Source organism: Chelonoidis abingdonii, chromosome 9 (assembly GCF_003597395.2).
Source record: "Chelonoidis abingdonii isolate Lonesome George chromosome 9, CheloAbing_2.0, whole genome shotgun sequence".
NCBI classification, from domain to species: domain Eukaryota; kingdom Metazoa; phylum Chordata; order Testudines; family Testudinidae; genus Chelonoidis; species Chelonoidis abingdonii.
The window spans coordinates 58,766,169-58,779,554 of record NC_133777.1 but is presented as its reverse complement, the minus strand read 5'-3'; the positions used below and the strand labels follow the sequence as shown (position 1 = coordinate 58,779,554).

General features: G+C 39.1%; 1 protein-coding gene across 3 annotated transcripts in view; it reads left to right on the top strand.

Moving 5' to 3' along the window:
* MINDY2 (MINDY lysine 48 deubiquitinase 2) overlaps positions 1-11,633 on the top strand; it is a 117,951-nt gene extending 106,318 nt beyond the window's left edge. Inside the window, exons 8-9 of one of the 3 annotated variants that reach the window (XM_075069585.1) lie at positions 5,397-5,579; positions 8,991-11,633. In XM_075069585.1, coding sequence (XP_074925686.1) covers positions 5,397-5,579; positions 8,991-9,113 — 306 coding nt within the window. In that variant the 3' untranslated portion in view covers positions 9,114-11,633. Of the gene's footprint in view, positions 1-5,396; positions 5,580-8,987 lie in introns of all 3 variants that reach the window. The other 2 variants (XM_075069587.1, XM_075069586.1) reach the window with 2 other exon arrangements.
* Positions 11,634-13,386: the final 1,753 nt, after the last annotated feature.

Sequence of the window (13,386 nt, the reverse complement as noted above, 5' to 3'; positions counted from 1 at the left end):
ATTTTCCAATATATGTGATCTGTAAAGCATCTATTTGGGCATCAATACGCATCATCATAAAGCACTACACCATCACTGAGTCTTCTAGATCTGATGCTGTGTTTGGTAAAGCAGTCCTTCACTCATTGTTTAACTAACCATTCTAAGCTCCCATTGCTGCTTGGGAGTCAACATCAGTGGAAGGTGTATATGGACAAACACTCGAAGGAGAATGGCAAGTTACTTACCATGTACAGTAAATGGAGTTCTTTGAGATGTGTTGACCATATGCACATTCCACATCCCATTCTTCCATTCTGTCTGCCTTGGAGTAGTCGTTGGGGATCCTGCAGTGAGAAGTGCTGACACACATTGCCTTTAAATGCCCTTACTGCAGAGCGCAAGGACTGCGAGGGTGCATGAATGCCGTATGGATAGTGTGAGCCAAAAAGTCTCCAATCTCAAACTCTCTAGGTGCATGCACACTATGAATAGAACTCAACACATCTGAAGAACTCCAGTTACTATACATAGTAACGTACTATGACTAATAAATTACTGTCATCCTATTAGTAAAAACTTAGTAGCTTATGCTAGTTTGTGAAAGCTGCAGTATCTAGCCAACTTCAGAGTTGTTCTGTAAGGACTTAAATTCCGCATGATGTTGGTAATTTACCTTAAAAGCATGGGTTAGCCTGTCTGTAATGGTTCCTAAATTTGAGAAGAGTAGTACATTACATAATTGTGGTTTGATGTACATTATTTCAGATCTCACTGTCATCACTTTGCCTTTTGATGTCAATTCTGCAGAATGGAATACAAAAACAATAGTGTTCATAGTTTCTAGTTTGTTTTTTTTATATTAGCTTATAGATTCATAGACTCTAGGACTGGAAGGGACCTCGAGAGGTCATTGAGTCCAGTCCCCTGCCCTCATGGCAGGACCAAATACTGTCTAGACCATCCCTGATAGACATTTATCTAACCTACTCTAAATACTCCGAGAGAGATTCCGTAACATCCTAAGGCAATTTAATTTTTTTTTCCGGGTTTAAATCACTGACAGTAACTTTTCCTAATGTCCCAACCTAAATCTCCCTTGCTGCAGTTAAGCCATTGCTTCTTGTTCATCAATTAGAGGCTAAGGTGAACAAGTTTTCTCCCTCCTCCTGATGACACCCTTTTAGATACCTGAACTGCTATCATTCCCTCCTCAGTCCGTTCTCTTTCCAAACTAAATAACCCAATTCCTTGCAGCCTTTCCTTCATAAGGTCATGTTCTCGATTTAATCATTCTTGTTGCTCTTCTCTGGACCCTGCCCATTTCTCCACATCCTTTTCTGAAAGTGGTGCCCAGAAACTGACGCAATACGCCAGTTAGAGGCCTAACCAGCGCAGAAAGTAGAGCGGAAGAAATGAATTCTCGTGTTTTGTATTACAATCAACCGAATGCATCCCAGAATCAACGTTTGCTTGTTTGCAACAGTACACACTGTGACTAATATGTAGCGTGTGGTCCACTATACCCCTAGATCTCTTTCTGCCAGACTCCTTCCAGACAGTCTTCCCATTCGTAATGTTGTTGAAAAACTGATTGTTCCTCTCAGTGGAGCACTTTGCATTTGTCTTTATTGAACTTCATCCGGTTTACCCAAGACCATGTTCTCCAATTGTCGCAGATCATTTTGAATGTTTGACGCTCCTCCAAAGCAGTTGCAATCCCTCCCAGTTTTGGGTAATCATCCGCAAAACTAATAAGCGTACTTTCTAGCCAACTCTAATCGTTGATGAAGATATGAACAGAGCCTAGTCCCGAAACAGACGCCCTGAGGAACCCACTTGTTATATCTTTCCAAGAGGATTGGACCCATTGATCTACTCCTGAGTATGGTTATCAGCCATTATGCACCCACCTTATAGTAAGCCCATCTAAAATCGTATTTGCCTAGTTTATCGATAAGGAATCATGGGACCCGTATCAATGCCTTACTAAAGTCTAGTATCACATCCACTGCTCCCCTTATCCACAAGGCTCGTTATCCTATCAAATAGATTACACCAACGAAGCCATGCCTCCAAAACCTCTGGTTAGTCATAAAGGTGCCACAGGATCTCTGTGCTTATCCTTCAAAGAAAGCTATCAATTGGTGACATGATTTGTTCTTTACAAATCCATGCTGGCTATTCCTATCAACTTACCACCTCCAGATTTGCAGATGAATTTCTTTAATTACTTGCTCCATATCTTCCTTGCACAGAAGTTAAACTAACTGGTTGTTTTTGGTGCCCTTTTATAGATGGGCACTAATTGCCCCTTTTCCAGTCTCTGGAATCTGTCCCATCTCCATATTTCCCAAAACATAATAGCTTAGAGGCCAGATACCTCCTCTATTAACTCCTGAGTATCTAGGATGCATCATCGGCCCTGGTGACTTGCAGGCATGCTAACGTTTCTAAGTGATTTTTAACGTGCTCTTGTTTTATTTTATCTTCTGAAACCTAACGCCCTTCCGATAAGCAGTCACTATGGTTAGACACTCCTCAGACTTCTCAGTGAAGACCGAAACAAAGAAGTCAGTAAGCATCTCTGCCATTTCCCAATTTCCTGTACCTGTTTCTCCCTCCTCACTGAGCAGTGGGCCTACCCTGTCCTTGGTCTTCCTCTTGCTTCTAATGTATTGATAAAAAGTCTTCTTGTTCCCCTTTATTCCCATAGCTAGCTTCCAGAGGTCTCATCTAAGAGGACCCATTGTAATAGGCAGGGTAGAAACATACAGCAAGAGACAGTTTCTGCCTCAAGGAACTTACATTCTGCGTAGACAAAACCAATTAATGAGTTCTTAAAGTGTATTTGAGAAGGATTATTACATATTTTAAAAAGCTTAAAATATGCGTAGGCAGATGCATTTAATAAATTTGAGCACTTCAGTTAAAATCTGAGATTTAAGATGTTTTATCTCCCCCATGTTAACATGTTCCAATGTACATGTGTAGGTTTTGATAACAGTTTCTGATAATATAAATCAAGACTTAATCTTATTCCCTGCAAATATATGAGTGAAATTTAGAAAATTTAGAAATATGAGAAAAATTTAGGGGTCACTTGTGGTACTGCACAGTCAGGTATGAGCAGAGACTAGCCCAAACAGATGTCTGTAACTGAGTTGATTATCTGAAATTAATGTTATCAGATTTAATTTGTTTGGCGTTGTTGAAATAATGAAAAACAAAAATATTGGTATATCAAAATTAAATGTTAAAAAGCTGGCACATCAATTTTTCTGCTAGGGTGAAGTGCTACATTGTGGGGAAAATAAGCTTGAGAACAAATTTGGAAAAATGGTTCTGTACTGGCATTTGTTGGAATTGAACACTTCAGTGCAACCCCAAAAACTCAATGAGTTGGATTCTCCACTGTGATTTTATGGCTCAAAGCAGCCATAAAGCCAGCAGTGCTGGGCACTTCAGGATTCAGCTTGGGTAAGGGGAATCCCCAAGTAGTGTAGAGCTTATATAGCAGCCTTTTATGGCTAGTTCCCAGTGCAAGGGACATTTCTGAGTGAAAGAGAGATGGCTGGGGCATCTTCACTTGCTGGAAATCCGTGGCTGCCATGGCCCCTTGATGCTGTGGACACCTGTACAAAAGTTAGCTATATATCTATATGTACAATAAGTTCTTGACAAGCTAGAGTGAAAGTCTAACTCTCTTAATCCTGCTGTGCACTATTTGTGTGGAACCTACTTCTACAAACTAAAAGTTCCCTGGTGTGCTTAATGTACTCTAGTTTTAAAGCTCTGAACTGAAAGACTGTAATGTATCTTTTTCTTCTATTGATCAAGAAGATATTCCATTTTATTTAGCTATTACTACTATTATTTTATTTGGCTGAAAGGTGTTTTCCCATGACAGCTCCCTCATGGCAGATAAAATGAAAACTAAATTCAATACAAATAATATCTGAAATAACTGACAGCTACAAAACATTCTGTTATTCTTAGGTGGTGCAATACAGTACAATTCTGGATGACATATCTTCCTAGTAATAGAATATCTTTGTTTGATCCAGTATAACTATTAAAGTTCAGCTTTTTAAGAATTCCTTTGCAAAAGTTACAGTATTGTACACTAGCCCTACAATCAGAAGTAGCTAATTTAAATAGTGAAAAAACTTTCCCTTACTTAAATTCAAAATCTTTGATCTCCTCTAATATAAAATGAAGTGACGGACACTTGTCCAAAAATGTGTGTACTTTTTGGGAGGGTCATGATCTTTTCTTCCTTAAGGAGTTTGTGGAGGTGTGGAAGGGATGGGGAAGCAGTATTCACAATAGACAGACAGCTGGTCTGTGCATCCAGTAGTAACCCTGAGTCAAAGCACAGATTTTGCGCTGGAAATAATCTGTCCCTCTGCAGTCCCTGAGGCCTATTATCCTGTCCCCAAGTGCTGGTAGCACCTGGGTTCTGTTTTTCTTGTGTCACCAATCCCACAGGGTAAGCTAATGCTCCTTGAAGCAACATTTACTATTGTTACTGTGTGCAGCATAAGGGGAAATGTGCCACATAAAGCAGCTGATTCCTGCTTCTGCACCTCTCTGACTTCACATTAAACTGAATTTCCATGTGGTTCTCTGAGGAGAAAGATGTGGGTATATGGTAGTTGAGTTAGGGGAAAGAGATGTTACTGCACTTGTCCTTTCTGTCCCCACACAGTTTTTCTGAGGGATTTCTGCAGTTTTGCTCTCTTCTGCTCTTGGTCTAAAGTGATTTTGTAAAGTAATGTGCTAATTAAAGTACTCTTGAATATAATATATTGCAACGTGAATATTTCTGAAAGGGTAAAATTCACATAACTTTAGCACTTTGTCAGTGTGGAACTTCATTCTCTTACATGCTTTCAAAATTTAAGTGAATATTAACATCACTGAGTAATGATGGTCTATAAATCATAATCCCTCTGCTAGATTTTCAGAGTGATCCCCACTCCCCCAAAGACAGGATGAAGATTTTTGATGGAGAATAGCTTGCTCATAGTGGTTTAATGGAACACTTATTAAAAAAAGAGGTGATAATATTAGGAATTTAAAAAGTAAGCCCGAACGTAAACACAGTTTTTATATATGTTTGTTTACATGTGGATAAATATTTTAAAAAAAGGTTAGACTGTAGATATATGGCAGTCAACACAGACAGAGGAGGTATACAGGGCTCCTATCACAATTCCTTCCTTGATCTAACTTCTTATGGAAGCCTTAGTCAACAATTTTAAGTGGCCATTCAACATAATAAAGCATCCAGGAAGCATAAATATTGAATCCTGGAGTTCTCATTTTTAGAGGTTCATGGAATTCCAGTTACAACTTTGGCTAATCGTTAGGGAAGCAGAAAAGTGTTTACTAATAATGAGTTTACTTCTTAGGACTATCTGATGGCATTGTCTTTACAACAAGAGCAGCAGAGCCAAGATATCGATTGGGAGCAGATCCCAGAAGGAATCAGTGATCTAGAGCTGGCAAAGAAGCTGCAGGAAGAGGAGGATAGGCGGGCTTCTCAGTACTATCAGGAACAAGAACAAGCAGTTGCAGCTGCTGCTCAGGTCCAGGTCAGAGCATATTCCATGGTTAGAGAACAGTTATTAGCTTTATTTAGTTTTGTGGTAACTTCATTAAAACACAATTTCTTACTACTGTGAGTGTTTTACATCAATGGTAAATTTCATTCAGAATGAAAAGGATACTGTCTATTTGATTTTCTTCCATAGCATCTTACTTTACCTCAGATTTTATTTCATCTTTTTGCTTCAGTAACAGTTACATAGACAGCATTACCATAACAATGTTCATAGAACTTGCTCTCGATGTGTAACACTAATGCCACTAACACTCTGTACAATGAGTGAATTATGATAATTGCACAATAAACTTTAGGAAAAATCTTATTACTGCTAGAGTATGCATGCTAGTTCCATATCAATTTCAGTCAGTCATGGTAAATTAAACCATGTTGCTAATGGCCTAGGCTCCTACATCAAGATTTTGCTAAGACTGTTGAATAGGGATCCTGATAAGAGTTATAATTGTTGTTACAGAAATTGCATTGAAACGGTAGTAGTGCCATGCAGTATTTCAGCCATCTTTGGATGAGGAAGAGAAAGTTGATCAGGATTGATTTATTTTTTAATTTTTTTAATAAGACAATCCTATGAAAAGCTGAAACATGTATCTCTTGGATTTTGAATTGTTTTATACTAATTAGTATGTAGAGTTGGGTTTTCATTATTTAGCTAATAGTAGCTACAGCAGAACCAATTTTTAACATCTTATTCCTCTCCTACATCATGACTAGAAATGTCACTGAATGCAGTTCTGCTTGTCTCACTGTCCCTAAATAATCCCGTTTTCAGTTTTGCATAACTGTTTTTACACATCTAATTGTATCTGACTTCTGAAACTAAACCAACTAAAAAGCTGCATAAAACCCCATTTATCCAACTTGCATCTAATCAGTAAGTTCTTATTCATATCTGTTTATTCCTCATTGAGACATTATTTTCCTTGTTACCTTCCCAGTCATCCAAATATGAGGCAGCAAATGCAAAACATATCCCTGTGTATGAGTGAATCATAAAAGCTGAAAATGTCTGTCTCAAATTTATTTATTAGACTGCAGAACCAACAAAGAGGACAGAAAACTCAAAATTGACTGAAGCCCTCTCATTCGGGGGGTGGGGAAAAAAGGCGTAGCACATGCAGAGGGAGAGCATCTTCCAACATTTTGAGGGTGCTGCTTGTTAGCCAGTGATCATAGCCTGTACAATAGATGTCTTGGCATTTGGTGTGTAAAAAAAAAAACCAAAAAAACCCCACCTCTGCCTTTCTCTAGTCCAGTGGTTTTCAAACTGCAGGTCGTGACCCAGTTCTGAGTCATGGAATGTAAGGCACTGGGTCGCAGCGGCTCTGATCAGCACCGTCGACTGGGCCATTAAAAGTCCTGTCGGCGGTGCTGCCCAGCTAAGGCAGGCTAGTCCTTATCGGTTCTGACACTGCGCTGCACCCCAGAAGTGGCCAGGAGCAGGTCCAGCTCCTAGGTGGGGAGAGGGGCAGTGGGGCTCCACGCACTGCCCCCACCCCGAGCACCGGCTCTGCACTCCCATTGGCCAGTTTCCAGCCAATGGGAGTTGGGGGGTGGCAGTGCCTGCAGGCGAGAGTTGCACAGAGCCGCTTGCGTGCTTATGCCTAGGAGCCAGACCTGCTGCTGGCTGCCTCCAGGGCTCAGTGAGGTCCGTGGTGCCAGGACATGCAGGAAGCCTTCCTTAGCATTCCCACTGTGCTGCTGACAGAGAGCCACCTGAGGTAAGTGCGCACCCCATCCCCTGTCCCAGCCCTGAGCCACCCCAAATCGGAGCGCCTTCCTGCACACCAAATTCCTCATCCCTGGCCCGATTCCAGAGCCCTGACCCCCTCATTTCCAGCTCCGCCCTGCAGCCCTCACCCACGCACCGTAACCCTCTGCCCCAGCCCTGAGTTCCTCCCCTAGTCCAGGCCCCTCATCCCCAGCTCCATTGGGTCATGGGCATCAACAATTTTCTTCAACTGGGTTGCCAGAAAAAAAGTTTGAAAACCACAGATTTAGTCCACTGTAATTTCTGAATTATCAGAGGAGTTATCTGTTAAATAATATCCAACTATGGTGCTTTCCCACAAACCACATTATAGGAGTTTGTGTTCTTGCATTATATTATGTAATGCTTTAGTTTGTAGTAGAGTTGGTAATTGCTTTTATTCTGTCCTTTTAATTTTATGTCAAAATATCAAATTAGCGGTAGATGACAATAGAATTTTCAGTCCAGGTCCTCTGAGGTTGTTTTGTCAAGGTAAATAATTATGTTCAAGGCACCTTGTTTAATGTGATTTATATTCATCTATGTAAATTGTCACCTAACTAGATTTTTAAAATCGCCTTTCCTGATTCTAAGATCATTTTTAAAAAAGCACATTTTTAGTTACAAAAAATATTCAGAAATTGAAAATAAACTATCTGTGATGTCTGACTGAGCCTGCGGACAGACAGGAACAATAACTCAGAAGTGTGAACTGCACCCCTTAATCTAAACAGGATGTAAACAGAGAAGCACAATTATGACAATATAAATAACACGGTTACGCTGCTCATTGTTTTAGCAGAAACATCAAACTACTGTGTTTATCCATCACTGTTGGATGCAGCTGCAGTTATTTCATCAAGACGTAAAGGGATTAGCCAGCTGCAATTGCTGGGATGGGGAAAAAGAAATTCATGTGCCTGCTCTCCCAAATGTAAAATCACCTTTGCCCCTTCCCGTAGTTGGCCCCGTAGGGCTTCAAGAACCAAAAGCATTCACTGCCTCTTGATTATCAAAAACTAAAACTATCTCCTATGGCTTCCTTGTTGCCAAAATTCCCAACTTTTCCATAATTAGTAGTCAAAACCTAGCATTTTCCCTCTACAACTTCGAAAATGTAGTTTGTCTTTGATTTTTAAAAAAGAAAACTGAAAAACCTCCAGCACAGTGAAAATGGGGATATTATAAACTAAGTTAAATTTAATATCAAAATAAATGATACAAGTGATAAGGCACTGACTGAACTGATTAGGAACAGGGTTGCATAATAGGGAGAGTGCTTGGGGCTCAGTACTGCATATTATTTAGGTCTGTTGTGCTGTATAAGATGCCACAAAGATGGGACTTTGATTGTATTTCAGTTGGGCTGGTGGGAATCTATCTTTCTTGCCAAAAATAATTAATTTTGCATGTTAGTTTTAACCAACCGCAAACTGAAACACTCTGTGCCTGATGGCTGTGGTTTGCATAATTAATGATTATTAAAGCTAGTGAGCAAGTTTCAGTTTCCGTTAGTTACTGCTCCAAGCCATATGAATTTTAGACAGCAATGTTGATTGAGAAACTACCTTTAGCATTTAGAATAATATTTCTCTTTGCTGTTTTTGATTTTTAAAATCATTCTTCCAGAAGGTGCAAGGAGCTGCTTCTCCAGCAAGTGGAAGACAATCTGGAAGTAATGAACGCAAACGAAAAGAACCTCGAGAGAAAGAGAGGGAGAAAGAGAAAGAAAAGAATAGTTGTGTTATTTTGTAACCGGGGATGGATTTTGCCTGGAGTCAAGTGCATGTCCTCAAACAAAAACAAGGAATAAAATGAAGACAAACCCGTTACATGCCGCCTGTGCCTGATTACCCCATGGATTTATTCATGTTTAAGGAGAGAATGGGTGACTACTTTGTTACAATCATACAGACTTTCTTCAAAGTCCTACAGTGCGCTCTGTGTGAGATGGAATTCCATTACAATTGGATGCGGCTGTGCTTTGAGTCAGTCATGAGAAATACTGCACCTTGTAGCTAAACACACAAATCACGGCAAGTTTTGTGTCATAGTGACATGCGTTACTTATAATATCAGTTAGTAAGCTATTTCATCTTCTGCTCTAAACAAAGAAAGGAGGTAATCGGTTTTGTCAGATTTCTTTACATCAGCACAACAGAATCCTGTATTACTTTTCATGGTCTGACAATATAACTTAGACTGGGTATTCATGACTTTAGAGCCCAATGAGTGTCTGGGCACACTGCCTCCATAACGCACCCAGATTCCTTTTGTTCAAGAGCTGGTAGTCCATTCTTTAACCCATATTTGTGCTGGGTTAGTTCTACAACTTGGTTAGCTCTACCACCATGACCTTTGCCCCATGCATAAGTTATTTGTTAAACATCATATTGAAAATTGGGTGTCATGGAAAAATGAGGTGTCTATTGATAAGCAAGATAAAGATTTATTATTGCTTTTCTCACAGTTAAAAACTGGGTATCACAACTCAGATCTTATCAGGGTCAGACACAAATAATTTAATAGTTTTTTTTTCTTTGTTTAGTATCTTCCGTTATAGGTAAACTGGACCACAGAAGTTATTTATTGATCTCTCCATGCAACACGTGAATGGTGGTAGGAAGCTGAAGTCTCTAATAATGCTTGTCCTGCGTAGGACTGCAGAATTAAAATAACTAACTTAATATCTGCCTTTGTCCAAAAGTACCTTGAACCATAACATGACTTTAACATGTCCACTTGTATATTTAAGCTAGTGTACTGTGTACAAATACTTTTAAAAATCATGTATCAGTAAAAAGCACACTTTTGCAGGGTGAGAGAAAGGTTAAGCTAGTCTCTCAAATTGTTAGGAAAGGCACTCAGATGTAGTATCACTTTGTTTTTTAAATCATTAGTTTAGAGTTATGGGAAACTTCTATAGAAATAACCAGATTTTCTAATTTATGGGAACCAAATGAACATTTACATCTTGTAGTATTTATAGGTTACAGGAACAAAATACTTGTTGAATTTTATTATGAGGATACTACAAATCCTCTTTCATTTCAACAGGAAAAGCCAGTAACTACTACTTCATTGCTGATCCTTTTGATAAAGTTTTTATTTAGCAATTTGTAGACACTTTTGAAAAAAGCTGCTTCTGCTGGAAAAAAGTAGTTCTGATTCACATTCTAAGGCTTGGTAAGTGCATGAGTATAGATCAGTTTAAAGCAGTCACCTGGAGTATGACATTCATATATTTTGAAGTGTGGCTTGGGAGAATGTCCACAGAACTCAAAATTTAAAAAACCCTCTTGATTTCTGAATATGAGTCCAGCGTTAAAGAAATGCTATAAAATTGTTTCAAATGGAATTGCCTCCATAATTGGAACCAGTCATTGCACAAATCTGTTACATATTTAAATAAACAGGCTGATAAAATAGGCATAGTTTTGGTAATAACTGAAGAGCCCGTCTAGATCACTCTATTTGTTTCTTCCTCAGCTTTTTTCCTTCTATCCATTTTGTTACAACTTCCTTTTTATAATACCGAAGTGATGGATGATTGAAGGGGATCTCTCTTTCAGACACAAATTTTAGATACAGGTTTTTTTATTATTTCTTGATAATTATATAGAAAGGTCATTAATACTTATTCAAATGTATGCCAGTTAAAATAATATTATTCTTTGTCAAATCAAACAGTTTACCTTATTCCTTTCACTGAAGCAATCCATTGCTTCAGACAAATTTACACGAATATAAATGAGGAACACAAATGTGATGGTTTGCTTTACACAGAACAGAAAATATTGACGTATTGTATTGGAGGTACAAAAACTTTTAACCATATATTTTTTTTAAAAAGCAGTCTGTTACTGATGAAATATTTCCAAACTCATATTTACATTTAACACTTTTGAAAAATAAATGTCAAGTTAAACTTTTGTTACCTTATTATTTCCAATGACAATACTTCCATTGTACATTCACTTTTAAAACAAATTAACTTAGATTGTTGTTGCTATTATCAAGTACATCTTTTCGTAAAATAAAGTAAATCACTAAAAATAATTCAGTGAACTTCCTAGTATCAGAAAAGTCTGTATAATATTCCTACTTCATGTCTTACTGACACCCCTGAAACATAATTTGATATCCTCATGGTAATTTTGGTATATTCAATTACAGTGGAAGAAAACAAATTAAATGTCAATGTTTGTTGTAAAAATCTCAGACTTTCCAAGAATTCAGTTTCTCCTTCAATAAAGGAGTTATCAATTTCAGAAATATCGTGGCTTGATATTCATATTATTCACATAATGATTCTTGTAAATTTGCTCTTTCTTTATGCATCTGTATGGCTAAAGGTTTTAGTAATATTGAGGCTTTTACTGTTTTACTTCTAGGACATTGGTGTGCACCAAGCTCAACTTGGTAGTGACCAAAATGATAAATATATAAGCTGGTACCCAATATAAAATGAGTGTGGTGGTCTTAATTAATTTCCGATGGGACTGATGTCTACATCAGCAAAACTCCCATAACAGTTGGCATCTGTTGAGCATCTAAAGAATCCAGAGATTGAATGGTCATTGAGACTGAATTATTCTCACCTGTAATGGTGATCCCTTTAAATCAATATTGTGGAATATTTGTGGGGCACAATAGGAAGATTTATACCCCTAACTCCGGTACTGCATTCTGTTCTCCAGTGCTATTACTCTTGCAACTTTCTACACAACTAGGCTTATTTTTTAAATGCTTTGAATGTTTGGTTATTTTTACTCTATTCTACCTGTTAAAATACTTGGGTGAGGGTTTTTTGTACCAAGATGTACTCTCTAGGTATCTCCTCCTGATATACAAAGATGGATAGAGAGCTGTCAAGGGAAAGTATATTGGGAGTTACATGGAACCCATTTCACTGCTAAATATAATCCTCATTAATCCTAATGTAGGCCTATTTACCTTTCTAGTATAGACATACCCTGGGATCAGCAATCCACGCTTCGGGTATGTTTACACTATGGGATTATTCCGATTTTACAGAAACCAATTTTTGGAAACAGATTGTATAAAGTTGAGGGCATGCGGCCACACTAACACATTAATTCAGTGGCGTGCGTCCATGTACCAAGGCTAGCATCGACTTCCAGAGCGTTGCACTGTGGGTAGCTATCCCATAGTTCCCACAGTCTCCCCTGACCATTGGAATTCTGGGTTGAGATCCCAATGTCTGATGGGGCCAAAATTTGTCACAGGTGGTTATGGGTAAATGTCGTCAGATAATCCTCCCTCCATGAAAGCAACAGCACACAATCATTTTGCACCCTTTTCCTTGGGTTGCCCAGGCAGATGCAATAGCACGGCAACCGTGGAGCCCGTTCAGCCTTTTTACACTATCACCGTATGTCTGCTGGATGTTGCTAACAGACGCGGTACTGCAGTGCTACACAGCAGCATCCCCTTGCCTTTGCAAGTTAGCAAAGACGGTTACCAATCATACTGTACCGTCTGCTGCTGTTATGGATGCTCCTAGCCGGCCTTGGTGAGGTCGGCCAGGGGTGCATGGACAAAAATGGAAATGACTCCCCAGGGTCATTCTCTTCTTTAAGTTTTGTCTAATGGAGAGTCAGTCCTGCTAGAATATCAGGCAAGCCTACTAAAGAACCAGAAAGTGCAAACGGCCGCTCTGGGTCGAGCTCCAGACGATTCCGCAGAAATGATCCCTGCATGCCATTCTAGGGGGTGCCCTGAACAACCCCACTGTTGCTCCTCCTCCTTACCCGCTCCTGACTACTGGCAGTGTCCCACCAGTTTTTTGTGATAAGAATAAGAATGCATAATAAGAAACACACTGACTTTATTGCCTCTGCAAGCAGAGATCAAGGGGGAGGGGGAGGGCAAGTTTTGGCTTACAGAAAGAGAGTGAACCACCATTCTGCACTTATCAGTATAGCTGAAAATGGGAATCTGTGACAAGCGCTAGATAGAGCTCAGGCAGGACTGAATCTCCATTTGTGTGTGGGCTTTGGTTGAC